At 38.9% G+C, this 27,976-nt stretch overlaps 2 protein-coding genes across 3 annotated transcripts; one reads left to right on the top strand and one right to left on the bottom strand.

Moving 5' to 3' along the window:
* Positions 1 to 404: 404 nt before the first annotated feature.
* Positions 405 to 15,144, bottom strand: plag1 (pleiomorphic adenoma gene 1). 2 transcript variants are annotated; one of them, XM_062379385.1, is made up of 3 exons: positions 14,987 to 15,144; positions 9,398 to 9,754; positions 405 to 9,191 (listed from the first exon to the last, which is right to left on the bottom strand). In XM_062379385.1, the coding sequence occupies exons 2-3, from the start codon at positions 9,643 to 9,645 to the stop codon at positions 8,003 to 8,005; spliced, it is 1,437 nt and encodes a 478-aa protein (XP_062235369.1). In that variant the 5' UTR covers positions 9,646 to 9,754; positions 14,987 to 15,144; the 3' UTR covers positions 405 to 8,002. The 2 variants fall into 2 exon arrangements, with proteins under 2 accessions (XP_062235369.1, XP_062235370.1); XM_062379386.1 differs by lacking the exon at positions 14,987 to 15,144 and having other exon boundaries at positions 9,398 to 9,970.
* Positions 15,145 to 15,437: 293 nt separating this feature from the next.
* On the top strand, positions 15,438 to 24,017 carry chchd7 (coiled-coil-helix-coiled-coil-helix domain containing 7). The gene is made up of 4 exons (XM_062379387.1): positions 15,438 to 15,738; positions 17,163 to 17,213; positions 17,333 to 17,431; positions 21,788 to 24,017. Exons 2-4 carry the CDS (start codon positions 17,169 to 17,171, stop codon positions 21,890 to 21,892), a joined length of 249 nt encoding a protein of 82 aa, XP_062235371.1. The 5' UTR covers positions 15,438 to 15,738; positions 17,163 to 17,168; the 3' UTR covers positions 21,893 to 24,017.
* Positions 24,018 to 27,976: the final 3,959 nt, after the last annotated feature.

Here is a 27,976-nt window from a genome sequence, read left to right as displayed (position 1 = left end):
TTCCTTTTTTTAATGTGAACTACATGGTGAATAATATATGCTAAATTGTAATGGGGAAACAAGTAATTAAGGTATAAATAATAGTGATAAATGGATAAAAGACACACTGCACACCTTTTAGTGATGTGACTGTCATAAAAATATCTATATTTTCTTCTCCATTGACCCAGTCTAACACACATACATACACAGTAATCATATCAGCTTTGACTTTTTAAGAATCCACTTAGCTATATATATTACATTTTACTTATATTATATTATTAGGCTACCTCACAGTAACACTAGTTAGTTCAAATGGCCTGGTGTGTATAAAAATCCCCTGATGAACCACCAACAGATAAAGATCAAGAGACAAAATCACAATTGTAGACATGTTTAAAGAAATTATCAGACATAGTGCGGTTGGATCCTTCTCTTATGTTTATTAAACTTTCATTACATTGTGTAAAACACTGGAGTTTATGACTGCAGGCCTTCTCCCTCATAGCAGCAAGGTATGTTAATCCAATCAGGTTACTCTGCCAGACAATAAATAATCTGCCTCTTTGGATGATGTCAATGTTTCAAACACAATGGATAAAAGCTGCAGCATTCATTTTTATTTTACACAACCTATAAACACATACATATATATTTAGTTATATATATGTTTATGTGAAATACTTTGCCTATTTATAAAAATACAACAGTAGTTTGTAAAATAGATTTGAAGAAAAATATTGAGAATTAGCAATGAGTCCATCATTGAAACAGGATGGCATTATTGAAATGCAATGGATAACAAAACCAACATGGCTGGAATGCAGTTTGTCTCTGAACTTCCTCTGCTAATTTTGAACGGAGTCGTGTTTCTCAGCATCAGCACAGATGTCTGCATCTCTGCTGAGTGCACATCACTCAGAGTTATCTCCCACCATGACACAGATTCCAAATATCAAAACACAAGGGTGGGTAGGGGGTCGACTGGGGAGACGTCTGGGGGAATTTACAGGCAAGTCTGTAAAAAGACTACAAAAATCACAGTACAATGAAATATATGTAGCTATATAGTACAAACAGGCACACAAATGCCAACTGTTCAGCTAAACTGGATATTTTGTTTGTACAAATGATACATTTAATAACTAGAAAAGAGGTCTGTAGCACCTTAAGGAGCTTTAGAAGTATGTTAGCAGCTTGATCCAAGACCAAAATAAATTGCAGTATTGCAGTGTTTCTTACATACACATTCAATAAAGTTCACTGGTACCAATGAAGCTTATATAAAAGTTTGACATGATTTGCTAAATGTCTGTGCCTCTCACCGAAGAGCATCTGCTGTCTGTGGTTCCCACTCTGGAACACATAGTGTTTTTAGGACAGTTTAGTTAGTAGTTTTAGTTTTATTTACTTTCAATTTTGATCCATATTTTGTTGATTTTAATACTCCCCCATCAAATCTCTGGATTCTATCATACAGACATAAATTAAATCAAGACTGCAGTTAGCTGATTGTACAGTTGGAGAAAAACCTCTAAGAAATCAATTCACATTTTTTCATAATTTCACACTTAGGTCAAATGATGATAGAAGAGGGCAAAAACACCCCGGGAGGAATTGAACATATATCTTGTTTGTCTTTTTAACAATAACTTTAACAAGATGATACAATTAAGCGCTAAATAACTGTCCGGTTAAGCTTCATTATTGCCTGTGCTCTCACTTAACCTAACGGTTTTAAAAGTCAAGAAGGCTTTCTGAAAAACTAAATCGTACATAAAATCGTACATAAAAGCCTCTTCAGTGAGACACACAGAACACTTGTGCAAGTAAAGCAAAATTACACTTTGATAGGAAAAACACTGTCAAAATTGTACCTGTAAAAATAAAACATTTATATTGTATTTACATGTTATTGTTCTCTGAAAGAGCTAAATATATATCTATAGTATAATAAAGGTTTTAGACAAAAAGGATTGTAGGAAATGAAGGCATTCAGTTCAAAAAGTGCTATTATTACTATATAAAGTACATGTACACGTATATGTATGCATATATACGTATACATATATATGTAAAAGAGAGGGAGAGAGAGGTTTGCTAGTTACACTTGTAAAATCTCAAACCTTGACGAGATAAAAATAGCAAAGTTCCATAAATGATTTGCATTACACATTCAACTCTATATTTCACACAAGCCAGAAAAATATTGACTCTATTCATGTCTCATCAAGTCCCATCATTCACAAAGAAAACAGGGGAGCTTAACACTTCTAGTTCATCATCATTTTTAAATCCTGGAGCACAAAAGCAAGATGAGTATGTGAGGTAAATGATAACACTATTGGGTTAAATATATGTATCAAACATTTTATGTAACTCAGACGCACCATCTGTTAACTGCTGCAGTTGAAGGGAAAAATGTTTGCAATCGTGATGTTCACATTCATAGTGTGCAGTCAAATGTTTTTTGAATAGAGAAGACAAGTATACAATGATCTTTCTGTTCTACAGATAAAACGTAAAACGTACAATTGTTGTTTTGTGGAACAATGGACATCAGCTGACTTCACCTTTGTCACATTTCATCATTCAGTAATGTTGTAGTAGGGCTGGGAATTTACTGAAATGTGTCAATATGATGATAAAGGTCTACATTATATATTCAGTTTACTCTTTTGAGCAGTATCTCATGGCCTTCATCTGCAAATTGACCTTGCTCAATTCATATGTAGTTTGCTCACTTCTCATCATGTGCCCAAAGTATGGAGCTTTGGTCAAATGATATATTTTCATTGTCAAACCTTAACTTAGTAAAATACAGAGTAGAATTAGCAACTAATCAAAACTGAGCTTTCCCAGTAGTTTTTTGATGCACAGTTAGTACTTTAAAAAATATTTGCCTCCTTCTGATCTCTTTCAATTTCTGTAATGTCGTTACACTTAAATGTTTCATATCATCAAAGTAATTTTAATATTAGTCTTATGTAAACCGAAATAAAGGTAATAAATTGTTTTTAAATGACAATTTCATTTATTGAAGGAAAACACTGTTTTGCCTAATGGGAAAAAGGTATTTGACCCCTCAGTTTCTAACAAGCCAAACCAAGGCATGATTATGGGAAAAAAAAATTCAATCTAAACATCAGGCACTTCAAAACCGACACATGATGCCATAAACTAAAGAACTTCAAGAACAGATTTGAAACAACCCCATTGAAATCTACAGTACTCTGGAAAGGTTTTTTAGAGCCATTGCTAAGGTTCTTGGACTCTAAACACGGTGAGAACCGGTATAAAGACAACTTGGGACAGTGGTGAACCTTCCTGGAGTGGCCGCCCTTCCAAAGTTCCTCCCAGAGCGCTTCAACAACTCATCTAGGAGGTCAAACGCAGTCGGATTATGCAGCAGGACAACGATCCACAGGCCACAAGCAAGTCGACCTCAAAATGGCCCAAAGAAATAAAATAAAGTCAGAGTCCTGCCTTGAATCCAATTGAGACGCCCGTCATGCTAAAAAGCCCACCAAACAATTAGAGTGGGCCAAAATTCCTCCACAGCGATGTCAAAGACTCATTGCAAGCTATTACAAATGTTAAGTGCCTAGGGTGGCACAACCAGTTATTAGGTTTTGGGGGCAATTCATTTTTCACATGGGTGATTTAGGGTTTGAATAAACTTCAATAAGTGAAATTACCATTTTTCGTATACTCATGTTTTCTATATCTTAAAATTATTCGGCTGATTTAAATACAACAAATTAGCGGAAACTGGAGAAATAGGGCAGGGGCAAATACCTGTTCACAACTTGATTGAAATCAGAAACTAGTTCAAAGAATAAGTCATGATGTTTATGTGCTACACAAACATTTCAGTTGATGACCAGCCCCACTAAGCTGGCTTCTGATTGCGAGCACAAAGTAAAGTGTATAACAACAGGGACTACACTCATGAGCCCATAGATAACAACTAGATAACACAGACACTGGAACCTACCCTAACACTTGTGACCTCAGCATTCTATGTGACCATTCTATGTCTACACGTACGTTACTTCATGATTCAGAGTTTTCCTGATTACCAGTAACACACTGCGACTCTCAGGTGTCTGTCATACTGTCAGAGCTGAAAATCTGCCAATGGTGATGAAAATAAATCACAAAGTGATGTGCAGAGTGCTGAGCCCACAAATGAGTGTGACCCAAATCAAGCAACTTTATAGGAGCAAAAATAGCTGTAGCTATTAAATGCAGCTCTACAGCCAAGAGAAAATCTACATCTAAACACAGTCAATAGAGGTAATGGCAGTTGCTAATGCCATTTCAAAGCAGTGCATCAGTGTTGACGGTAGTTTAATGTTTGATTCTGTTTGGATTTTGATAGCAAACATCTCCGGGGAACGTTTTTCACGTTATAAATCAGTATCTGCTTGTTTCAACACACCATTGATGGTTTATACTTTTTCACACGGTGTGAATAACAACATTCACAACCCCAAAATCCACATGTCTTATGCACCATTCCAGCATCTTTACAAATGTTGGAATCATTAACAGAATCTTGAAGTTTCGAGGTGTTAAGTTAGTTATACATGTAACTCTAACCTGTGGAAAACAATTAAAAAATATATCTGTTCAAACACAGCTGTTATTTATCTAGTTGTTGTTTTTTTAAAGCCCCTCATGGAATTCCCACATTGATTGTAAATCATATGTTGTATTTCCTGAAAAATAAGGCACATCTGCTTGAAACGTATAGTTTGAGGGTGACTGTGTCCAGAGTGATGACTGAGCAGTGACTGACTTCATGTTTAAAGAAGCTAAGGGGAAAAAGGCACTGATGACTGAGGGCCCATCAGAGGTGAACAACAGCTACAGCTCATGTCCTTTCATCACTATTTCTTAACAAATTAGCAGTGACTGTCATGTTGGATGGAGCTTTGATACTTACAGCTTCAACTCTAACTTCAACTTTAATTCTGTGAGTTAACAAATGCTTCAGATAATGCTAAAGAACACTCCACCTCCTGGTGGAAGCCCATACTGACTGCAGATAATAGCTAACGTTTAAATAAGAACAACAGATGATGAACACACCCAACTATAATGTCCCTTAAAAAGATTGATTCAAGCTTATTTTTTAAGTTTTGAAATTAAAGATGTTATTCACATAAATCATAAAACAAATATCTTCCCTCAAGTGGTCTCTGTCCATGTAGATAGATTTTGCTTGGTTGGCCCAGGTTTTTACACCATATAATGAAAGTAAAATAAAATCCTGTTATATATATATAATATGAATTTTGTCAATACAAGGCTCATGGGCTAAATGAGTCCATTTCACCTCAAATCTTTTGGAGTAGAAGCACAAGTCTCAGATGCAAAACTATGTGCATTGATAGATAAGGCAGTGGGGACAGCATTTAATATGATCTATCAGTGAATGTGCGTCTTCTCTATCAACATATTGAACTGCTTTTGAAATGACAGTCCTTTAAGGCTTTACCGGAAAGACTACTGAGTCAGCTGATTTAAAAGAAGCATGCTTTGGCCTAATGAACTTTATGTATCTTTACTCCAGGGAATATAAGCTGCGAATCTCAGCCCTTTTCCAGTTTTGTCCTGCTTCACATTCAAACAGTTCTATATATTTAACCTAGGATCTACCCAAAAACACTAAAGTCACCCACCATTAAGCAGCTTTGCTCTTACAAATGCCTTTCTTGAGGAAGTTAAAGGATGGGCCAATGTTGACTGTTCAGGTTCAGTAACACTTAAAAAGTAGCAGACTCTAAGATGTACACCACAATGTGAAAGCACGCAATTCATTCCTAAAAAGTTGTTTTTTTTAGCTTGTTGGCTCACAAAGTAACACTCTGATGTTAAATTACCAATGATGAATCAATGATTTACACGATGACACAAGTAACACTGGAAGCTAATGTAATGTATATGTGAGTAGCACACTTTATAAAACTCAGATGAACCTTAACCATGTTTAAGTTTACGAAATAATGTTATAATGTATTTGATCAAATCTTTTTGGATATGCAAATATAATTTCCAGCTGTCTTAGTTGCAACATGTGTCTAGCATGTTTCTTTTTTACAATTTCACTTACTTTTTCAATGATTGTTAAAGTTCATGTTCATAGATTTCCAAATAAAACTTGCAGGACTAACATATCTTTTAAGTTTCCATGTTAATCTAAATATGAAGTGGAGCCGTACCAGAGGAAGTCAGAACTTGTGGCAGTGGACGGTTGACAGAGGGCAAACTAGTAACCTGATTGTGACCAGTAAAATGTTTTGGAACTTTTTCATTCATGGAATAACCACCAGGCGGTGAAACATTCACTCATAAATTATTTCCTCATTTGCCTGTTTCACATCCCATTCCTTTGACTAAATCATCAAAATAGCAGCAAATTGTGGGAGCTTCACATAACATTTTATGGACTTCATATATTCTCAAGGAGTTCCATATTATTCCACACTGGGTGACAAAAAAACTTAACTGGCATATTTAATGACTGTATTCTACACCTATGTCTCTAACATATAGAATGGCAAAAATATTTCATAATCAGAGCAGATCCTTTCATATATTTGCCATAAAAGCAGAGTATCAAATTCAGCCCCCTGCCCACCTTAATAATTTTTCGCAGTACCTAATTTGCGTCTTAACCGTAATTTTCATTTCTATGATGATGAAATACAACGGTTCTTCTGGATCTTTTGCATCCCAATCCTGACTATAGGTTTCAGTCCAACATTAGTCCTACCAGTCCTACCAACTACACTTCTTAGAGGTCTATCTCCTTCTGAAGATGATAGTTTGTGATTTTTTGCATTAATAACTTTCAGAAACCAAACAAGGTAGACAATCAAAATCATCACAATTCAGTTCTCTATGTGGAACCTGGTGCCCGCTCACACTTGATAGAATGATCTCACCTCTCCATCTAGGTAAACTATATGTTTGTGGTGGAATGGGTCTTTAGAGGGGATTACAAGAGAATGACAGCCCTTGGTGTTTGTACTGATGAGTTTACCTCCAAAGCTCTCCAAGATGAATTGTAAAGCTGTAATGCTGCCATTCAGTAGTTCCTATTCAGTACCTTGTGTTTGATCATGTGAATGTGGATGAACTTCTTTTTATAGATTGATCAAAGGACCAGCCTGATGTTTTGTGTGTGAGTGTGTGTGTGTGTGTGTGTGTGTGTCTGTGTGTGTGTGTGTCTGTGTCTTTGTCTCCAAAGCAGCGCAAATTAACAAAAACATACCAAAACTACAGACTGGTCCTTTAAAATCATGATTTAAAACAAAGGTAAGATGATGCTTGACAGCATCAGTTTGTTCAAAGTGTTCAAATGAAAAACATTATGAATTTCTGCACACTAAGCTCATTTATGTCATTCATCTTAGTGAAAGTTCCTCCAATTCACCTTTGATCTCTTTTTATTGTCACAGGTTCACATTACTGCAGAAAAATGGTTATACTCCAGCAATGTGTGTGTTGCAGATTTTTGTACTGATGATGGTAATGCAGTGCAAAGAGAAGTGCTGCACTGAAATCTATTAAAGTATGAACCTGAGCTGTGCTGACCTGTTTGTGAGAGCTGTTGCTTGCGCTGCAATTTAAGATCTAGAGAATAATTTGTCTGCTATTAAAGACATCACTAGGGAAACGTGTGATTAGCCAACTTAAATACAACTGATAGAGGCAAAGAAGACATCCTAGTTACCATTAGAAAACAGACTAAACCAAACCTTGTGTGGAGAGCTCTGTATCTGTGTGTGTTGTCAGTGCTCATCATATCCTGAGCTCTGTGTCTGCTGCATGTGGTACTATCTGCGCATGTTGTTATATTTCCAGGAGGGAGTTTCTAATATCACCAATCATGTGTTACTGGCATCTTGTTTCAGTGTCTCTCTTCCTGTGTGGTTGTGTAGCTTGACATGCGTGTCAGTACATGTGTGTTAAGAGTGCGTGTGTGCTATTTGCAGTACATACTGGATCACTGAAAAGCTTGGTGGAATCGGGGCAGTGTGGTGGGTGTGCTCAGGTTGGATATGAAGGAGGAGGGGAGCCCTTGAAGCGACGTCTCTGCAGCCTCTAGGCCTTCAGAGGACTGGGGGGGCAGCTGGACGAGAGGCGTGGGCTCTTCGTTGGGTTGATAGGCAACACCCTGCCCCCCGCTCCCCCCTGCCTGGTTGTACGGAGGCCCATTGAGTGGAAGGAAGTTGAAAAGCTGTGAAAAGTCCATCAGAGAGGAGGATGAGGCCAGAGAATCACCTGCAGTGGCTGATGCGACTGAAGAGGATATTTTGGACAAGGACACTTCCTCGCTTGCTCCTTCCAGCCCGCCAACTTGAGGCCCCAACTCAAGTTTGGAGGAGGAGAGTTGGGATTCTTGGGCTGCAGACGATGAGGAGGGCATGCTGCTCTGCAGCTCCATCAGGTAGGTCTCCAGTTCTCCCTTTAGATTCTGCTCCCGCTCCTGTGAGGAGACGGTGTATGAGGTAAAGTTGGAGCCCAGCGGGTACTTTGAAGAAAAGGGGTGTGTGGGGGTTGGGAAGGGCTCTGTGTCCAGGACGGGGCCTGTGTACATGTTGAGCTGGTGGAGCCTTGGCGTCAGCATTCCAGGGAGTTCACCCTTGATGTCCCCAGAAGCCAAGTCGTAGACAATGGGCTCCAGCGAATCAGCTGGCTCAGTTTTTACCCTCAGCAGCTCCTGGGGGTGGCTCTTCTTCATGTGACGTGTCAGGTGATCCTTCCTACCGAAACGCTGGGCACAGTATTGACAAAGGAAGTCCTTGCGTCCGGTGTGCACCACCATGTGGCGTCGTACGTCTTTCCGGGTATAAAATCGCCTCTCACAATGCTCACAGCGATGCTTTTTCTCTTTGGTTCCGCCAGAGGACTTGCCAGCATGTGTTTTGAGGTGCTCTAGAAGAATCCCGGTGCTAGGAAATGGCTGCAGGCACACTTGGCAGGTGAGATCTCCACTGTTGGCAGCGTGGAGGGCAAGGTGGCGTTTAAAGCCAAGCTTGGTGTTGTAGCTCTTGCCACACTCCTGACAGGTGAATGCCTCCTTGTATGGGTCATGAGTGTGTAGATGATTCTTTAAGTGATCCTTGCGGTGGAACATTTTCTCACAGTATGAACACTTGTGGTTTTTTTCTGGCGAGTGAGTTGCCATATGCCTTGGAACACAAGACACATTGTATAAGCAATCAGATTTTCTGCAATCATGTTTTAGGTAGGCATGCTTTACATTATACAAACACTTAATACCTGTGAACTAGTATTTATCAACACATCATTCTAAATACTGCAAAGCACTATGTTACCAAAGATTAAGAGAAAAGACACATGCTGCAGCCTGTTATATACTGTTGCTTGACTGTACCGTAGCAGCTTGTATTTGGAGACGAAAGCCTTGGTGCAGTCGGGTTGGGAGCAGCGGTAGGGTCTTTCTCCTGTGTGAGAATACGAGTGCACCTTCAACTTCTCCAGACTGTTGAACGCCTTCTGACACTCCTGGCAGGGGAAGTTCTTCTTCGGCTTCCCCTCGGCTCTCCTGCGCCTCCCTGTTGGTGGCGTGAGCTTGGCTTTCTCCAAGATGTGGTCACGGTGGCCCTGGGTCCCTGTCGCCATGGCACCTTAAGGCAGATCAGCTACATGGACAGAGACAGAGTGCCCAACTAGATCTGATGCAATTATTCTATCCAGCTTTATGTGCTCAACATCGTCCGGACTCAGGGGCCTGAGAGAGACAGACAGAGAGAGAGTGAGTTATTTACTACACGTAACAGCGATGGAACCATGAGTGCTACCTCTTAATATCTTATAAGATCAAATGATGATACCTGCATGGGAATTGGATTTATGTAGCAACAGTAGCAAGTGACATTCAGTGAGGTAAAAATATAGTAAGTGAGGAAACAGCTGAAATAGCTGTGTCTTCAAACGTGCAGTTTTATACAGTATAACCCCAGTTGCTGAATCTACTCACCATAGTGATTAAAGTGTGTAAAATGTTATTCCATTGTTGTATTTAATTAGTTTTATCATTTTCTTATAAAATCTTAGATATCATTTATTGTTTGGTTATGTATTGTTTATTCCTTATAGGTCCAGTGTGTAGGATTTATTGGCATCTGGTGATATTCAATCAACTGAATACCTCTCACCCCTCCTTCCCTAGGCACATACATTTTATTTTAGGTCCAGATAGAGAACATTTCCTGAAGCAAGGGTCTACAACATCATGATGTCTAACTAACATGATTTAGTGCAATTTATATTGAAATATTAGATGTATCAACATCTGTGTATAGTCTACATCTAACCGTCAAATCAAAATAAATTAATTCAATAATATTTTTGCAAAAGAACAGTAGAAGAGAAGCCAAACCCTCAAGGAAGGTGGGCTACATAACAAAATACCTTTCTGTATAATGCAAAGCAGTTCAACAGCACAACAAACTATACATTTACAGAAATAATCATACAGCTGAATCAACACTTCTTCATATATCTTCGTATGTTTCAACTTAAAAAACTAGACAGCATTGTATTTACATGGTGTGCGTGGTAATTTCAATGAAGCTTTTTCTTGGTTTGCCTTCATACCTGCATGTTAACATTAAACAGTTAAGTGAGACAGTGAGACAGCTGATAACTGTCTTTGCACATCAACATCATGGGTTTGGTGCAGTTGTCCCTCTGTGAGCCCTCAGCTGACACAGAACCCTCGGTTTCATATGAAGGATTACTATATGCTGCTTTGGCTTTCCCAAATATGTCCTTGGGTAAATCAAATGGCCACATTGCACTGTTGAAAAACACTAAGCAATGAGCTGTGGCTCAAGAGCTAGAGTGGGCCGTCCACCGACCAGAAGTTTGGTGATTCAAACCCCGGCTCTGAACCCCAAATTGCCACCCAACTGGGAAAAAAAGTACATTTTATATTACAACACAATGGGGGTGAATGGGTTAATGTGGCTTGTATCAAAAGCACTGAGTGAATGATAGGACTAGAAATGTGCAGTGTAAATATAGTCCATTTACAAAATAAAGTCTGTTATATATACTATATACATATAGATTAGGTTTAAGTTGCCAGTATGGTCAATTATAACAAAAAAAAAAGAAAAGGAAGATGTTACACTTATTTGGTAACAACATTTTGTGACTTGACAGACCCAACTAAGTTCAAAATCCTAAGGTGGCAACCTGTTTCAATCGACACATGTTGGCTGTTGTAGTAACTAAAACTGTATAAACATAACTTCTAAGAGGTGGGGGTTTAATAACTGTTCATGTCCTGCTGCTGTCAGGTGGCATCAAACAATAAAGCAGTTAAAAGTGAAGACTTTGATTCAGACTGAGAGCAGGTATAAATGTTTTAATTTATACAGCACTTATTGCCAAGTGCCATACAATTTACCACCCACCATCCACACACTTATTTAGTTTCTCTGTGGTAAATAATTAAAAGCCACATTTAAAAAAAAAGGCCAACAGTAAGAGCAAAGTGTAAAAAGTTTGGGTTTAGGAACATGTCATCCATCAAATGGACATATTTCCATTCCCCTACAAGTCTGCATTCACACAAACACACACACAGACACACATACACAGACGCACACAAACACACACATACCTCTATGTGAACCACACCACCCAGACAAAATATCATACCTAGCTTATTGGAATATTGTAGTGTTAGTAGTTCCTTCATGTATAGTTATTTTCTTGCAGCTCTGGTACATGTAACTTCCTTGGAAAATGTCCACATTTCATTCTATGCATAGCAATGAACAAATAACAAAGACTACAAGGAATATGATCCAAACCATGAGACAACTGAAGAGGGATCTGATGAGACTGTTACCTTCCAATCAAAGACTCAGAATTTCACGTTGAAGAAATAGTAAAGAATCAGGAACAGTTCAGAGATTATGCTGTGTGCATGAGGGAGGAGCAGAACAGCAAAGCAGGAGCCGAAACAAACATTGACCACCTTGATGTAGTACAATGCTTCCATCATATACTTTTACTCAGATGTTTTTATAAATAAGTCATGATGTTAAAAGTAATGTTAAATACAATTTTTGACACTCATACACACATTTATACGGTGTATCTATGAGCAGCACTTTTTCTATCTCACATCCCTCATACACTGCCAGTGCAGAATGGTGAAGACTCGGATCGATCCGCCGACCCTCTGATTAGTGGACGACCCGCTATAACTCTTGAGCCAGAGCCCCCCAGAATTGGGTTATCGGGAACAAGTTTCTTCTAATTATTTGAATGTGATTCGTTTTGAAATCTGGTGAACTGAAACATGATTTTATATTTAATAAGTCACTATGTGAGACATGATAAATTGTTTGTATGGGCTGACTATTGAAATTATTTTTTGTTTGTGGAGGTTACTGTCACATACACATGTAAAATAATCACTGCATGACGGCTCTGTTTCACAACATCCTACATGTGTGAGCCTACAATGCTTTTGTAGTGTGGATGGAGGTGAACCCAGGTTGGAAGCAGAAGACTTTCAGGAGGAGGCAATTCCTGGAGGAAAGCCTTGGAGATGCTTCTAATTCAAAAGTGCCAACACTTTCCTCAGACACCAGCGTCTGCTGGATAGATGAGGGACCAGATGAAAGAGACAGAGATGTAAAAACTATGATTGTATGCCTAAAATACAATGCACTATTTGCAATGCACCTGTAAAAACGACCCCTAATGGTCAATCATGCGCTTGACAACACACAAAAGTGATTTTATCACAATGTAAAGGTTGACAGATTCACATTTTGGGGTTTTCATATTTAATACCAAGAGTTTCCTGGGATTCAGAATAAATATCATATTTACTGAATACATACGCTGAAAAATGTGTCCCAGTGTAACTGTACAGGAAACGTTGACATCTGTCATCACACATTCTCAGATTGTATTATTGAAAATTCACACCACACTAAAAAGTCACAAATTATCAGCTAAAGATTTTACCCGGAAAAGGGTTTATGTTTCAGTTATTGACTGATTTTTTTTGCTTGGAATCAATCTTTGAGCATCTTGCTATTGAAGAGTAATCTTAAGAGTTGATTCCTGCATGTCTAGCAGAAATGAAGTCAATGATAAAAAAGAACTACACTAAATAAATAATTAATAACTAATTATTCCTCAATAAGTGCTTGAAATTCTAGAGAGCTGAACAATTTCAGATCTGTACAAATCTTAAGCAAATAAAACTAATCTTATGATTGTTTTCTCATTCCTTTGCAATGTTTTATAATTATTATAGCACATATTGTGTAATTCATATTTTGCCTGGGTAAAATGTGCAGTTCTTCAGGATGATCTTGCTAATATCAACAATAACAGCAATAATCATAATAACAACAATAGTAGTAATAACAGCAATAATCATAATAACAACAATAGTAGTAATAATAATAATAGCTTACAGCTGATGGTGTGATTAACAGTATGTACTAATCATTTATCAAAAGAGACAGAAACAGCTTTTTTCTTCAAAATTCTCATGCTTTGAGTTCAAAAATTTAAAGTAAAAGTGTAACATAACTCAATGTCTCAACTATAAAGTTCATGTTAATCTTGCGACAATATAAGACATTATACATACATACATATAGATCCGGGAATAGTAGTAATTTAGCAGAAAACACATGTTCAAGACATCAGAAGCATGAAAGTGTAAATACAACAATCAGGACAAGAAATACATCAGCTCCAAACCAGGTGCTTTTCCATAAAACTGTGGCATCAGTAGCCGTTTAGTATGGAAACGACTGCAGATGGAAATCATACCATAACAGCTGCAGAGTGACTGCATGTCACATGGTGCGTGGGGACGGTTTAAGGTGTAGGACAGGTGTAAACAGAGACACGAGCCAGCACTGACAACACACTTCCTCTCAGGAACTGTTTCAAGATCTACTTTCTCACCGCCGACACAAACACACTGGCCACAACAACTAATGTGCGACAGGAGAAGCTCCGCAGCGTTGAAGCATGTGAGGACGAGCAGCTCCTGTTTACAGCTCCGTGCTGACATGACAGGCTCCCTGTATACTGAGTTATGCGCAGCAGCAGCTTTACACTTCGAGGACATATTGTAAAGAGCAACTCCCAACTTGCTCGCTGCAACCTGCCACAGCAATCACACCGTAACACAAGTTGACTTTTGCTACTAAAACAAGCTGGGTGTATGTGTGACACGTTGGGCGCAGGCTGCACACGCACATCTTCAGCATTTCAAAATTAGTTTGCCTGAAGATCTACCTCCATTTTGCTGCTTTATTTACAAGCCGTGTCTTGTTTATTAGCCTCCCGGCGGGTCACAGCCCAAGTGTCAGCCGTGTGTCGCCGGGATCGATAGCTGCAGAGGATGGAAACGCGATACAGTTTGGAGACTAAAAGTGAAACAGCATGACAAGAGGAGTGTAGCCGCTACATGCTCGCATTCGGTGATATGGTTTTGGAAACAAGATGCTTGGACCGATAAGGACGTGCTGACAAGGTCTATGATGAAGTGTGTAGCTGTATCAGGCAGAAATCAACGTGAGTGCACACAGCAGGAAAAATGACAGAATTGCCGAATCCTTGTGCGCCCGTTGCTGTCGGCGAGCACCGCACTGCCGCTGTTTTTATATAAAAAAATAAACTATGTGGAAGCTGTTTCCAACTTTACACAACTTCCCTTCTTTCCACCGATCCCCGTGCTCTTCAATGTTCGTGGACACTCGCCGTGACACTAATATCACCAGTGACACAATTTATTTAAATTTTTTTTTCATTACTTGTGCCTCCCTAGGTTTTCTCTGTGGTCCCAAACTGGGTACTGATTAACACAAACTTTTTCCCCAGCTCACCCCTCTCTCATAATTTAAATAACCCCGATATTTTAATTCAAGAACTGTGTAACCGTTTACTTAATTTACATCAAACTTACCCCGGACGCTTTAACATCCTTTCTGTTGAGTTTTTCTTCACTTTCAACTATTTTCCGAATTTTTAATAATTTTTTTCTCATATTTTTTGCTAGACGCGGCGGGCCTGAAAATTGTTTGCTTTCCCCTCTTTCGAGCAGCCATTGTGTATGCGCTGCGATGCAACCGCACTAGGCTTTAGCCACGCCCACAGAAAGACCCGCCCCCCCATGCCTCTTGGTTTGTGCAGGGCGCTGCCACTCTCACCTCCATGTCCGACACAGTCCCTTTTAATAAAACTCATTTTGTGGACTTGCTGCACGCGCTGTCAACCGTTTCAACTTGGTTTCGTCCAAATTTCGACGATAGGAAAACCATCATGTCTGCCAAGGAGTCCTATTCGCTAGTAGGATTGTCAATCTACGTGGTTAGCTTTCAGAGGTTGCCATTGGCCGACGTCGCTGTCAGTTGCCGGTGACGGAGCGGGTGATTTTCCTGGTGCGCTGTTACATCAACGAGCCTCGTCTCGAGCATGAAGGGGAGGCTACATGCTAGTGTAGCTCTGCTAGTTAGCTTCATGTAGAGTAAAGCGATCCGCTGGCTTCGTGGAGCAGGAGCCTAGCTAGCTAGCCACAGACACAGTGGTCCATCTCCTCTGGACACAGGAAGCGGTCTTTAAGCGTGCTCTTTTAAAAGCGCGGATAACCTTCACTCGTGAGGACACACGGCCCGTTTACGATTCATTAACCCGGATAAAAGTTAGCATTTATAAAAGGTAGGTGTTGTGTAGGTGTATCACATTAAACTCACTTTCTAACGTGTCTACGTGTTTGGTAACACTGAATACTGAAGGGCAGCTACGGTACCTTTGCTAGGGGTGGTGAGGGTTCACTAAAGGAACAGCTTTTCACCCAGTCACACAGTTTGTACATCAAGATGAGGGCATATTAATTGTAATAATAAGTGTGAGTCGGTGTCATTTTGTCTTTTACTTTGAAGTACAACGTGCACATGTGTTTGTGTTGTATAAGCACCATATGTATCCTGTAACTTAATATGAAAACGTTTTGAAATTGTGTTTTTGCATCAGGTAGAATAGATTGTGATGCATTTTATTCAATGTACCTGAACTAAAGAGCGTCTAATATGTTGTCATGGGACTGTCTGAAATGGGAATGTAAACATTAGAAAATCACTGTAGTTGGGTTGAAATTACTGACAAATGTGAATTTTTAACAGATACATCAGTGTTTGTGTCCACGTTGGCTGACAGTCATCATGAAACTGCAGTACAGAAAAGCAAAAAACTTGACGGGGGAATACATTAGAGATATGGCATGAAATTAGTGAAGAGATGGAATGTAATAATGGCCCCTGTCTTTTTTTGGTGCAGATCAGCACCCTAAAGGCCCAAGGTCACAACGGTTCCCCTCGATTTTTCCTCTACACTACTTAGCTAAACATTTTGAGTTTTATTTTAAGAAGGGCTGCTGCAGGTTTCTGTAATATCTTTGTTTGATACTCAGTATACTTGTAGCATAAATATAAATACCCTGCTTGGAGGTGTCATCCTCAAATGGTGTCGTTTTGACCAACCCACTGCCAAGGCTACCACTACCCAAGGCCCAAGGCATGTCCCCTGGGCACATAGATCACATGATCTATGTGCCTTGGGCAGTGGGTTGGTCAAACCAGTAAATAACTTTCACTCAGGAGGAACTGACAGAAAAGTATTAAGTATCAGACTATACTCATGACTCATACTGAATATACAAATTAATGAATTTAGTTGTTTATGCACTCAGATTAACAAATTATTTTCAATGTATTAGCTTCTATAATAAAGTATAGGATATCATTTCACTGTCAACCAAAATTCTAATAGCTCTGCTCTTGATATTCTTTTGGTGCATCAGCCAATCATTTCTGTGAATTCTTTTGTTCTTTTTTCAGATGAAATCTAATTCTTTATTTAGTTAGTAAAAGGACGTTTTGAAAGTAAAGTGCAAAATGATAATTAAATTATTGATTTACATCTTTTAATGGTACATTTGTGTCAATATAAAACACCTATATATTCAATAAATTAAAATGAGCTAAGCGATAATAATAAAATGTATGCCACCAAATCTCATTTAAGCATGACTCGCATACAAAGCTTGACTCTACTTATGTATAATATTGTCCGTCTGTACATAGGTCCAGATGGAAAAGAAAGTTCGGAACCAGGACATTAACCCATGCATCGAAGTAAGATTACTGACGCTTGACATCCTGCATTTTGTCAAACATCCTCCTACTGTTGGCCTATGACATTCTCTCTAAATGTCTAATCCTTTTCTGTTGCTGCAAATGCTTCTCTTTTTCAGCAAAGTGATGCCTCCCGTAAGTGTTTGGACGTCAACAACTATGATAAGAGCAAGTGTTCAGCCTATTTCAAGACATATAAGGACTGTAGGAAATACTGGGTAAGTGTCTTTTCTCCAGCATAAAAAAAAAGTTATTACACTGAATCAAAAATAATTCTCAGCAAAACATGGTGCATGTAAATGCAGTTTGATGACATGCCATCATCAGACCTCAGTTGTGATTCTCACTTAGTAGCCATACCTGTGGCTTGCTTAAGCGTAGTTCACACCACACAATTTTTTGCCTGTCCGGGTTCAATCAGCAGTTTGCAATTGCTGATTGAGTGGACTCAAAGAAATGATTTGAGAAGCTTGCAGACACGACTCGGACTCTACTTGTAGCAACTAAATATCTAAACAAATCGGTGACAACTGCAGCCAGTCAGGGCGCACAGTAGGGTGATAGTGGTGAGGTGCATGCAGTGTTGAGGTGCCTCCCTGTCTTTTGCATATAGCGCTTATGCAAAGTCCTTTTAGAAATAAATTAAGTAGTAGGCTATGTTTAAGCATTAACCGCACAAAGCAAATTATGAATCTCCGCTGATTAATTTGTTCTACTCCAGCTTGATGTGTCATTCTGTTACCAATTGAAAAGATCATGTAGTGTGTGACCCCTTGTCGTGGGTCAATCATGTAGTGTGAACCGCACAGCAACAACTTTTAAAGACGTGTCCTCTGGTATAATGCTCAGCTAATAATGCTTGGGGAGATAGCAATGTTTCCCTCTTTGATGCTGCATGAGCAACTGGTTGGTCAGGACATCTGCACAATGAGGGGCAGAAGTCATGGAGGTGTCACGTGTTTGTCTGAAATTAGTGAAAGAGAGGAGTCTCAAATAGCCTGACGTTGTCAGACTCACAATTCTAGTCAGAATGTGAGTCTGAGACCACTCCATTGGGCTGTGATTATGGGGCGTGTTTCAACCGAACCAGGAAATAAAATTCCTCTTCGCTCAATTGGATAGACCTACAACCAATCAGAGCAACGTAGTATGTGACGTATGTTAAGCGACGCATTGTGAGTTATTTACTAACGCCGGGTTCACACCGGACGCTGAAGTGATGCCGAAGCGACGCTGAAGCGATGCCGAAGCGACGCTTCAGCGCAGCTCCAAGCCTTAAATAACAGCTGGCTCCCATCCACTCCCATGTTAAAACTTTGTGCGGGTCACACCGGAGGCTGAAATGCCACGCTGGGCCAAGGCTGCCTCGTGCCGTGCAGCGATCGTTTCGGCGTTGAGTCTATTTTTTGCGCTTGACGCGAGTGTATTGCACCAGGAAACGCACTGAAAAACGATCTTAAACTATATTGATGACATATTTTATATGATATAAATGATCAAATATGCAACCCATACTTTGAAGCCCCCATCTGTTGTCCTGGAGTTTTAATTTGACCAATGACATTATTAAATGTCCCCCTCGGCCAATCCACTATAGCCACACAAGCAGTGATACAGATAAAAAGAGAGAGAGACGGGGGACTACGTAGTCTCCACATAGGCTTGAGTGGAGAATACGTAATTTACCCCCGACATTTAACGGAGCAAACAGCGAAGTTCTTCAACATGGATGACATTAAATTAATAATTGAAGAAGGAACCCAGCCCCACACAACCCCATCACCCTGAGAGACGCCCAAGTCGTCACTGCGGAGTCCTTCCGCTTCCTGGGCACCATCATCTCCCAGGACCTCAAATGGGAGCTGAACATCAGCTCCATCACCAAAAGAGGGCAACAGAGGATGTTCTTCCTGCGGCAGCTGAAGAAATTCAACCTGCCAAAGTCAATGATGGTGCACTTCTACACCTGCATCATCGAGTCCATCCTCACCTCCTCCATCACCATCTGGTTCGCTGCTGCCACCGCTAACGACAAAAGGAGGCTGCAGCGTATCATCCGTTCTGCTGAGAAGGTAATCGGCTGCAATCTGCCATCTCTACAGGACCGGTTTTCCTCTAGGTCCCTGAGACGTGCAGGCAAGATTGTGGCTGATCCTTCCCACCCGGGTCACAAACTCTTTGAGGTTCTTCCCTCGGGCAGGAGGCTGCGGTTCATCAACAAGGCCCGGGACCCCCACCTGACTCAGACATTTATTCCACCCCCATACCTCAAGGATGTGTTAAATTAATAAATTAACACATTATCTCATATTATATTATACTGTATTACATTGCATATTGCAATCGGACACTGTTTACTGTTTTGCATTTTGCATTTCACTTTTTACTTCACTTTTTATATCTTTTATCTTTCATATATTTTTATTTAGAAATGTTTGTCAAAATATTGGAAAAAGTGAGTAAATAAGAAGTAAACAGTGAGTAAATATATACTGGTTTTCTGTTTTTTATTGCTTTTCCTATGTATGTTGTATTTATTGCGTTTTATGTTTCTATGTTCATTGTAAGCACCAATAACCAGAGCAAATTCCTTGTAGGTGTAAACCAGCTTGGCAATAAAATACTTCTGATTCTGCTTGGCAATAAAATACTTCTGATTCTGATTCTGAAGTGGAGAAGTACAGTGAGTTGGATGATCCTCGGAACATGTTGTGTAAAGACAACACCAAGAAAGACAAATGTTGGGACGCTGTTGCTTAATGTTGGAGCAACAAGTAAGTAAATGCTTGAATAATACTGGATCAACGGGTGATATTATTAGCGCTGCCCGGCGGTTCAGCATCGCTTCAGTGTCCGGTGTGAACAGCCAAGCGGCGGCGCGATAGGGATTAGGGCGTTGCTTTGGCGTCGCCTCCACGTTCTCTGTTCCTCTTTCAAAATGAATGCGCTGTCGATGTCTTCTAAAACAGACTCAACGGAGCAACTCCAGACCGAACTTCCCGACCTCAAATGTTGTGGGCGGGGCTAAATTCAAGGCTAAGTCTCAAGCAAAAGTCCATAATCTTTTTTCAGTAAAGCTTTTTCAAAAAGACCCAAGTAGATCTCTTCAGTACTTTCACAATCTTGTGCAATATCTATAAAAAATTTCCAGAATAATGCCCAAGATTGACGTAACAGAGCAAAGTAACAGAGGAGATTCTTTTCATGTCAGATCTGTCCACAAAAAAGATAATTTTTCCTTGGCTCCGGAATGGTTTTCTTATATTCCAGCCGTGATCAACAAGTAATTGAACCAGAGTCTCAAAGAAATGAACAGCAAGACCAGAGAGGCTCAATGGACTTGCAATATTTTACACTCATCAGTGAGTTTAATTAAGTGCAGATTGTTTGAGGTGCGTAAGATTCACAAAGTGACATTTAAACAGATGTGTGCAACAAATGACTCATTGTTAAATCCAGGATGAAATTATCAACAAGTTTATTTTGATTATTCATCTGTGACTTTTCTGTTGATTTATTCTTTTGTTATTTCAATAAGAAGTTGGGGGCCCTTTGATTCTTTATTTCAATATCTTTAATCATGTTTCATTATCAGCATCTAGGGTTTTAATTCCTCCGCCCTTCAAATATGTTTTAGTAACGTTAACTCTGAGTGAATTTTAACTGACTAACTACATTTTACTTCTATTTGAGTAGATTTTTTTCTAATTAACAATACTTTTACTTGAGTAGTTTTACTTCACACTACTGTAGATAACCATAATGGTATCACTGCAAACATAAGCATTATTTTCCTAGACTTTTTCCCTGCTGTATTATTATGCTTAATTGATACTTAACCTCCTACCTCTGCCTGCTGAACCACCTTCACCTGAGTCTTCCTGAGGATCTGCTGCTGCTGTTAATGCTTCAAATACTCTGGCTGGAATAATACTAAATTCTTGAGAATGCACTAGGGTGATAAGATATTTCACTCATATTGATTGAATCGGTTTGCTAGCGTAATCATATTAAGTTACAATTTCAGTGAAAACTATATTTTTCTTCCCTGGACCTTCGAGGTAACTGGTAAAAGAAGCAAATACAATGGGAATGATGAGAACTCTTGAACATTTAAACAGCTTTCCCCTTCAGAAAAGTATCAAAATATTAACTGTATAAAGTACACTAAATCCCCTATTAAACAAAGTGAAAATGTGTTTTTAGAAATTTTACAAATGGGTTAGACTGATCATTCTTCTGCAATGGAGATTGTGATTTAAGGATCTGCATTGTCTAGTTGATTTGATCTCCTTATTTAATTATTTGTCTGGACTGCTCTTTTCTTTTTGCTTTCCATATCTTTGTTTTAAAATCCATTTTGTTAAATTAAAATATGAAACTGTCTGAAGAGTATTAGTCATCATTTAAAAATTGACTTTGACTTGGTAAATTTGTAGCAAACGTTTACTGCTGCATCTAATTCCAGTGCGAGTAGTCATGCAATTTTCTCCTCATATGGAAACCAATGGAATCAGCAAGTCAATTATGTAATGGCTTTCTAATTGAAATCTTTTCTCTGTTTGTCCATGCAGCACAACGTAATGGTGGACAGAAGAAGAAACGGGGTGAAACCTGAGATGCCCTCTGCTGCAGAGAGGCTGGAGATGCTTGCTGCTATTGGAGGCAAACCATACTGAGAGTCAGCAGGGACACACAAAGACACTGTAAAGAGCAGTAGGCCCAGGAACCGTGAAGCTACGAAACAGCAGTGACTGGGCGTATACTGATCTGGTCTCAAGCTCGGCTCATGTTAAAGGGACATTTGTAGATGGACTTTATTCTACAATAACACTGAAGGGTGGAGTTTAAAGAGCGACAAGATATGAAATGGATTATTTATTGAGGTGATTAATGTGTCATGAACTGACACATAATGAAAATAATTAAAGATCATTTAAAGCAGTTGTTTTTGTTTAATGAAGAAGTTCCGGGGCCTGTTCCAGAAAGCGGGTTTAACAAACTATAACCATGGACTCTGAGTTGACCATCGCTGAGATGACAACAGCTGGATGTTAACTCTGTTAAGTCCATGCATGCTGAATGCAAAAAGCCTAGTCAATGGAGCTTTGATATTACGACTAAATACAGAGAAGAGCCTTCATATTAATCCAGTTGAGCCAGAAATATAAATATGTGACCCTGCACATTTATATTTAAAGGACACTGTAGCAGCAGTGAAAATTGGTAATGTAATACTTTTTCATTTTAGTCAATCCATTGTTCATTAATTAGCAGAGTTACATTTTTTTAATTGTTTATGAAACTAGTATCCCAATGTACAGTGCTGTGAAAAAGTATTTGCCCCCTTCCTGGTTTCTTATGTTGGTGCATTTTTGTCACACTTAAATGTTTCAGATCATTAAACCAATTTTTATATTAAACAAAGATAACCAGAGTAAATACAAATCCAGTTTTTAAATGATGATTTCATTTATTAAGGGAAAAAGCTATCCAAACCTACCTAGCCCAATGTGAAAAAGTAATTGCCCCCCATGATAAATCATGAATGAACTGTGATTAACAACATTTTTTGGAAAGCTGAATTCAATTTCACTAGGTACACCCAGGCCTGATTTCTGCCAGACCTGTTGAATAAACAAATAACTTAAATAGAACTTGTCTGACAAAGTGAAGTAGGCTAAAAGATCTAAAAAAGCAACACATCATGCGGCAATCTAAAGAAATTCAAGAACAGATGAGAAACAAAGTAATTGACATGTATCAGTCTGGAAAGGGTTTCAAAGCCATTTCTAAGGCCTTCCCAGGAGTGGCTGGCCTACCGAAATTACTCCAATAGCACATCGACCACTCATCCAGGAGGTCATAAAAGACCCAAGAACAACGTCTAAGGAACTGCAGGCCTGACTTGCATCAGTTAAAGTCAGTTTTCATGATTCAACAATAAGAAAGACACTGGGCAAAAATGGCCTCCATGGGAGAGTTTCAAGGCGAAAGCCACTGCTGACCAAAAAGAGCACAAAGGCTTGTCTCACATTTGCAAAAAATCATCTTGATGATCCCAAAGACTGGGCCAAAATTCCTCCACAGCGATGTGAAAGACTTATTGCCAGTTATCGCAAATGCTTGATTGCAGTTGTTTTGCCGCCAAGGATGGCACAACCAGTTATTAGGTTTAGGGGGCAATTACTTTTTTGCAAAAGGCCAGGTAGGTTTGGATAGCTTTTTTCCCTTAATAAGTGAAATCATGATTTAAAAACTGGATTTTGTATTTACTTGGGTTATCTTTGTCTAATATTTATTCATTGACTTGTTGTAAATTTAAACACAGTTACTTAAATCTTTTCTCAAAATTATTTTAACCTTTTATCTACAGTAACAGAACTGGCTTTTCTGTTTCTGAAATGGCAAACTCATTAATATCCTCAACTCAAGATGAAGAAACTCATTCGTTTTCACTAAACCTGCTTTATTATATGCAGATTTAATCATGAATGTATTAAGTGCTTAAAAGGTAGACATCATCCAGTTTTATTTACATGCAGCCTAAAACAATGTTTCATATTTCAATCAAATGATGTTGGAGTCAATCTCAACAGTGATGGATTTCAGCTGTGGTCTATCCTTTATTTAAAAGTAGGGTGTAGGTGATATTTGTTGGGATGTATTTTGCATCTTCCTCAGACTGATCTTGAATCCGGTCAGATATCATTTGAAGCTGTAAGTCTTTAAGTGTTGATCTCCTTAATAAATCAGAGACATCTGACACGGAGTGGTAGCAGCCATGAGGTGATATGTTTTCAAGTTGTCTGTCTGTCCGTCTTTTCTTGAACGTTACACCTCACCTTGAAGAAATTTCTCGGATTTGGTGCAAACGTTCACTTGGAACGAATTATGACAGCTACTACGATATAGCGCTATACAAATTAAATTGATTTAAATTGATTAGATGAAATCCTTACAAATTGTTCACTACATGTGTTCCCATTCTTGTGAACGTAATATTTTGAAATTCCAGGAGGTATTTTACCACATCTAGAATTAAATAAAGGGATATGAAAATGATAAAGATAAACAGTAAAAAATCCTTAAAAGAGATGTAGAAAGAATAAGGTAAATAAAGATACAATTTATCAGTTAATTTACTGAAATAAAGAAAATGAGGTATCGGTTCTCTGAGTGTTCCCACTTTGTGCCACATGAACATGATGAAACTGCTCTCTTTACAATGTTTCATACTGAATCTAAAAAACATTTTCATCCCAATCCAAATCCAACCTATCCCCCTTTTAGCCGGAGGAGGACGCTGTTGTGACGTAACAGATCCAAACCCAAGGTAGTCGCAGGTAGTTTGTCAACGTTAGCTAACTGAGGTTAATAACTGTCCACAGCTAATGCTAAGCACACAGAGAGGAAAGAGACACACTGAAGAGATTTAACGGGAACAGATTTAATCAGGTTTGTAAAAAAGTAAGCAAACGAACAGACACAGTTTTAGATCAGCTGTATACATCAGATGTAACAACTGAGATCAGGTTAACTCCTTGTAGTCTGGTCGTGTGGTGCTGCAGGTTCTGAGCCTCACAGCGGATACATGTAAGTCACATTTGTTGTACTTTCTTATGAAGTTATTATTTAGTATCATGACTGATACTCATCTCCACTCATGTAAATGACTGACATTGCACACAGTCTTTTAGAAGGTTGCAAACTACGTTGTTATCCTTTTAAAACTCTGTAATTATTTTAATTAATCAGTCATTCAAATGAATCATCAGGCAATAATTGTGAATTGTGTTTGGTCCAATATTATCCTGACGTTTCTTAAATGTAAAGTTATGCGGCTTCTCTTGTGTTCACTATTAATAGAATTCCCAAATTAAAGTCTTCCTGAGTTCTCAGCAGGTCTGATTGGCATTTGGTTTTGTTACTCAACAGTTATTCAGAAAATACTGACACATACAACAGTAAGTGATGAAAGTCGTAATCGGTTGCAGCCGTACATATAGTGTCCATAACTGTATAACTGCATTGATACACAGGGACAGAGGTCATCTGGAGCAAAGAGACTTGCGGTACAGGGTCACTGCATGGCCAAGGTGACGACTCAAGTCACATGAATATGACTGATTCAAGCAATAGACATGACGAAAATAATGTGGACTAAAATTTGATTTTAACAACAGTGGGAATTGTCTGTTTGTTTTTCCGTACGACAGATACCGTCTGAATCAATCCAATTATATCTGTCAGTGATGCCCCAGATCACCTCATTCAGATAAATAGTAGAACACACACAGACAATAAACAAACTGTGCTCAAAGATGATAAATGATTGTAACTGTGTCACGTGTCATGACATTTAGGAATAATTAGAGGAAAAACATAAATAACTTTCTGTCAACTTCAAATTCAAGTGGAATTATTGCCCCTGAAGGGAAATTTGCTTTGCAAAACGGCAAAGAAAGAAAACAATTCTCACAGGAAACACAGGCACACAGACTTGGTTACAAGAAATATAAACATTAAAATACATGTTTATATTAATACATCAAATTACAACAGAAAGCCGAGAGCTTGTAAACCCATTATTAAAACCAAAAATAAGACCCTCATCAGTCATCCGGAGCGAACAGGAAATGTCAATGAGGTCATCATTAGGATTTAATAGTTTGATGGCCAGAGTTACAAAAATAATGTTTCAACCTGTTGGACTTAGACTGTGTGTCTGTATTTCCTGCCTGAGGGCAGATGATCAAATTCAGCAAAGAGAGGATGTTGAGGACACTGTAAGATGTCTCGAGCCTTAGCTGTAGCTCTCTTACCAAAGTTGCTCTGCTTTAAAATCTAAAATCACATTAGATATTTTAAGGTTACACAGCTGCATGTTTAAGACTTAAACTGGACTTGAGTAGACAGTCAACCCCCACAGACACCGCTACATAAGCTTGAAATCATGTGTGGCTCCTAAATGGTGGATTGAGCTCCTTATTGACATCCGGACATCAGAAAATGTACACATCTTCCGACTATACCTTGAATAAAAAAAAAAAAATACTAACAACTTTTGGAAACTAACACTTTAGTAGCACTTAAATGGCACTTACTTATAGCACTTTGTAGTTTTGCTTTGTTTTGAAGAAATTGTACTTTCTTGATTCTTGTCGTCCTTGGTATGTACCCTCGGGGTTGAATGCACTTATTGTAAGTCGCTTTGGATAAAAGCGTCAGCTAAATGAAATGTAATGTAATGTAATGTATGTTTTTCTTTACAGATTTAGCTGCCCTCATTAACCTTCTCATGGATGAATATGTTGATCTCTGCTCTTCATTCGGGTAAGATAAAGGTTTCCCTCAGTTTAGCAGGGACATATGGATCTTTTCATATCTGCCAACATGTATGTAGAAAAATGGATTACAGAGACAATATACAAATCACAAGGGCAGCTAGAGAGCACCCACCTCCGCCATGGCTGATTGGCCACTTCACCATATTTTGCATATACAGTACAAATATTGAGATAAGATACATCCAGATCTTGATACAGACACACTCCAAATTCCCTCTACACATAGCATACCTGATGTTTTTCATAAAGAAAACACCCTGGATCCTGCTTTTTAATCAAATTTGCTTCACAGGTTAATGGGTTCTGCCTTGGTCCATACCCCACCCTTACACCCAGGTTCAAGAAAATTAGTTTTTTCCTGATGGTCAAGTGAAAAGGTCAATAATTACTGCTCAGAACCGAACCACTACATGCATGTCAGATTCTAACTCTTCCCTCTCCTCAGACTTCCTGTGTGGATAGCATCATTGATCCATACGGCCAAACGACTCAGAAGTGACCCTACCCGTCGGAAAAAAGTCTACAGGCTTCTGCAGAGAAAACTGGTCAGTATTCATGTTACAAGCTTTGAGTGGTCATCAAGACCAGAAAAGCATCATATAAATACAAAACCATTTTACATTGACACTTTTGGAAAGCAACAAAAACAGACTTATTTCAGCCAATCAAGTGAATTTTATTTGTTCAGCCCATATTCACAAATTACAATGTGTCTCATCGGACTCTACCCTTAACCCTCAACAAGAATAAGGAAAAACCACACTTATTTCAACAATAAGATTGGAGTACTTGTTGCTGCTAGTAAGGACCAATCATTCACTCCCAGTCTTATAATAAGAGATTGATAGTCACTCCAAACAGCACAGCAGGATTTCACCTGAACGATCTTATTACCACTCCACACTGACAACATCCCTGAATAACTCCAATCACATGGAGGTATTTCAGTCATCTTATACTCGTAATAACTGCATATATATATCCAGAACATACTGAAGGGATTATATGTCATATGGGATTTATTTTATTGTATATATACTATATTCCGTCTGGCATTGAATGTCTCAGGGTCAGTAGGAGCAAGAGGACAGGGGACATTAATGCCCAGACTAACGTGTTTTCACCTTAAGGATGGTCTTAAATATTCACAACCACAAGCTATGATGAAACATCATTTTTCTTCTTAATCCTGCTCTCACTTTGCTTCCAGATGTTTCACAAGGTTGGTGTGAGTGGGGGGAATCTGCGTCAGCCCACCTATGTTTACCCTGAAGAGGTGAAAATGTTGATACGATCTGTGTTCCCACAGAACGTCTGTGACTACCCTGACCCCTGCCATGATCAGGTAAGTGTGAGCACTTTTCAGAATTCAGTTGGTCTCTGATGTCATTTCCACTATTGTTCTCAAAAGCC

This window comes from Platichthys flesus, chromosome 21 (genome assembly GCF_949316205.1).
Source record: "Platichthys flesus chromosome 21, fPlaFle2.1, whole genome shotgun sequence".
Taxonomy (NCBI): Eukaryota; Metazoa; Chordata; class Actinopteri; order Pleuronectiformes; family Pleuronectidae; genus Platichthys; species Platichthys flesus.
Note: the sequence above shows the minus strand (reverse complement) of the source record. Positions and strands in the feature narration are given on the sequence as shown.

Bases quoted from the DNA above. Each gene is read 5' to 3' on its own strand.
- plag1 (XM_062379385.1), bottom strand. From the start codon at position 9,645: ATGGCGACAGGGACCCAGGGCCACCGTGACCACATCTTGGAGAAAGCC. The intron at 9,192-9,397 runs GTACAGTCAAGC...TTGTGTTCCAAG, and splicing joins TCCAAATACAAGCTGCTACG to GCATATGGCAACTCACTCGC.
- chchd7 (XM_062379387.1), top strand. From the start codon at position 17,169: ATGGAAAAGAAAGTTCGGAACCAGGACATTAACCCATGCATCGAA. The intron at 17,214-17,332 runs GTAAGATTACTG...TCTCTTTTTCAG, and splicing joins ACATTAACCCATGCATCGAA to CAAAGTGATGCCTCCCGTAA. The intron at 17,432-21,787 runs GTAAGTGTCTTT...TTGTCCATGCAG, and splicing joins AGGACTGTAGGAAATACTGG to CACAACGTAATGGTGGACAG.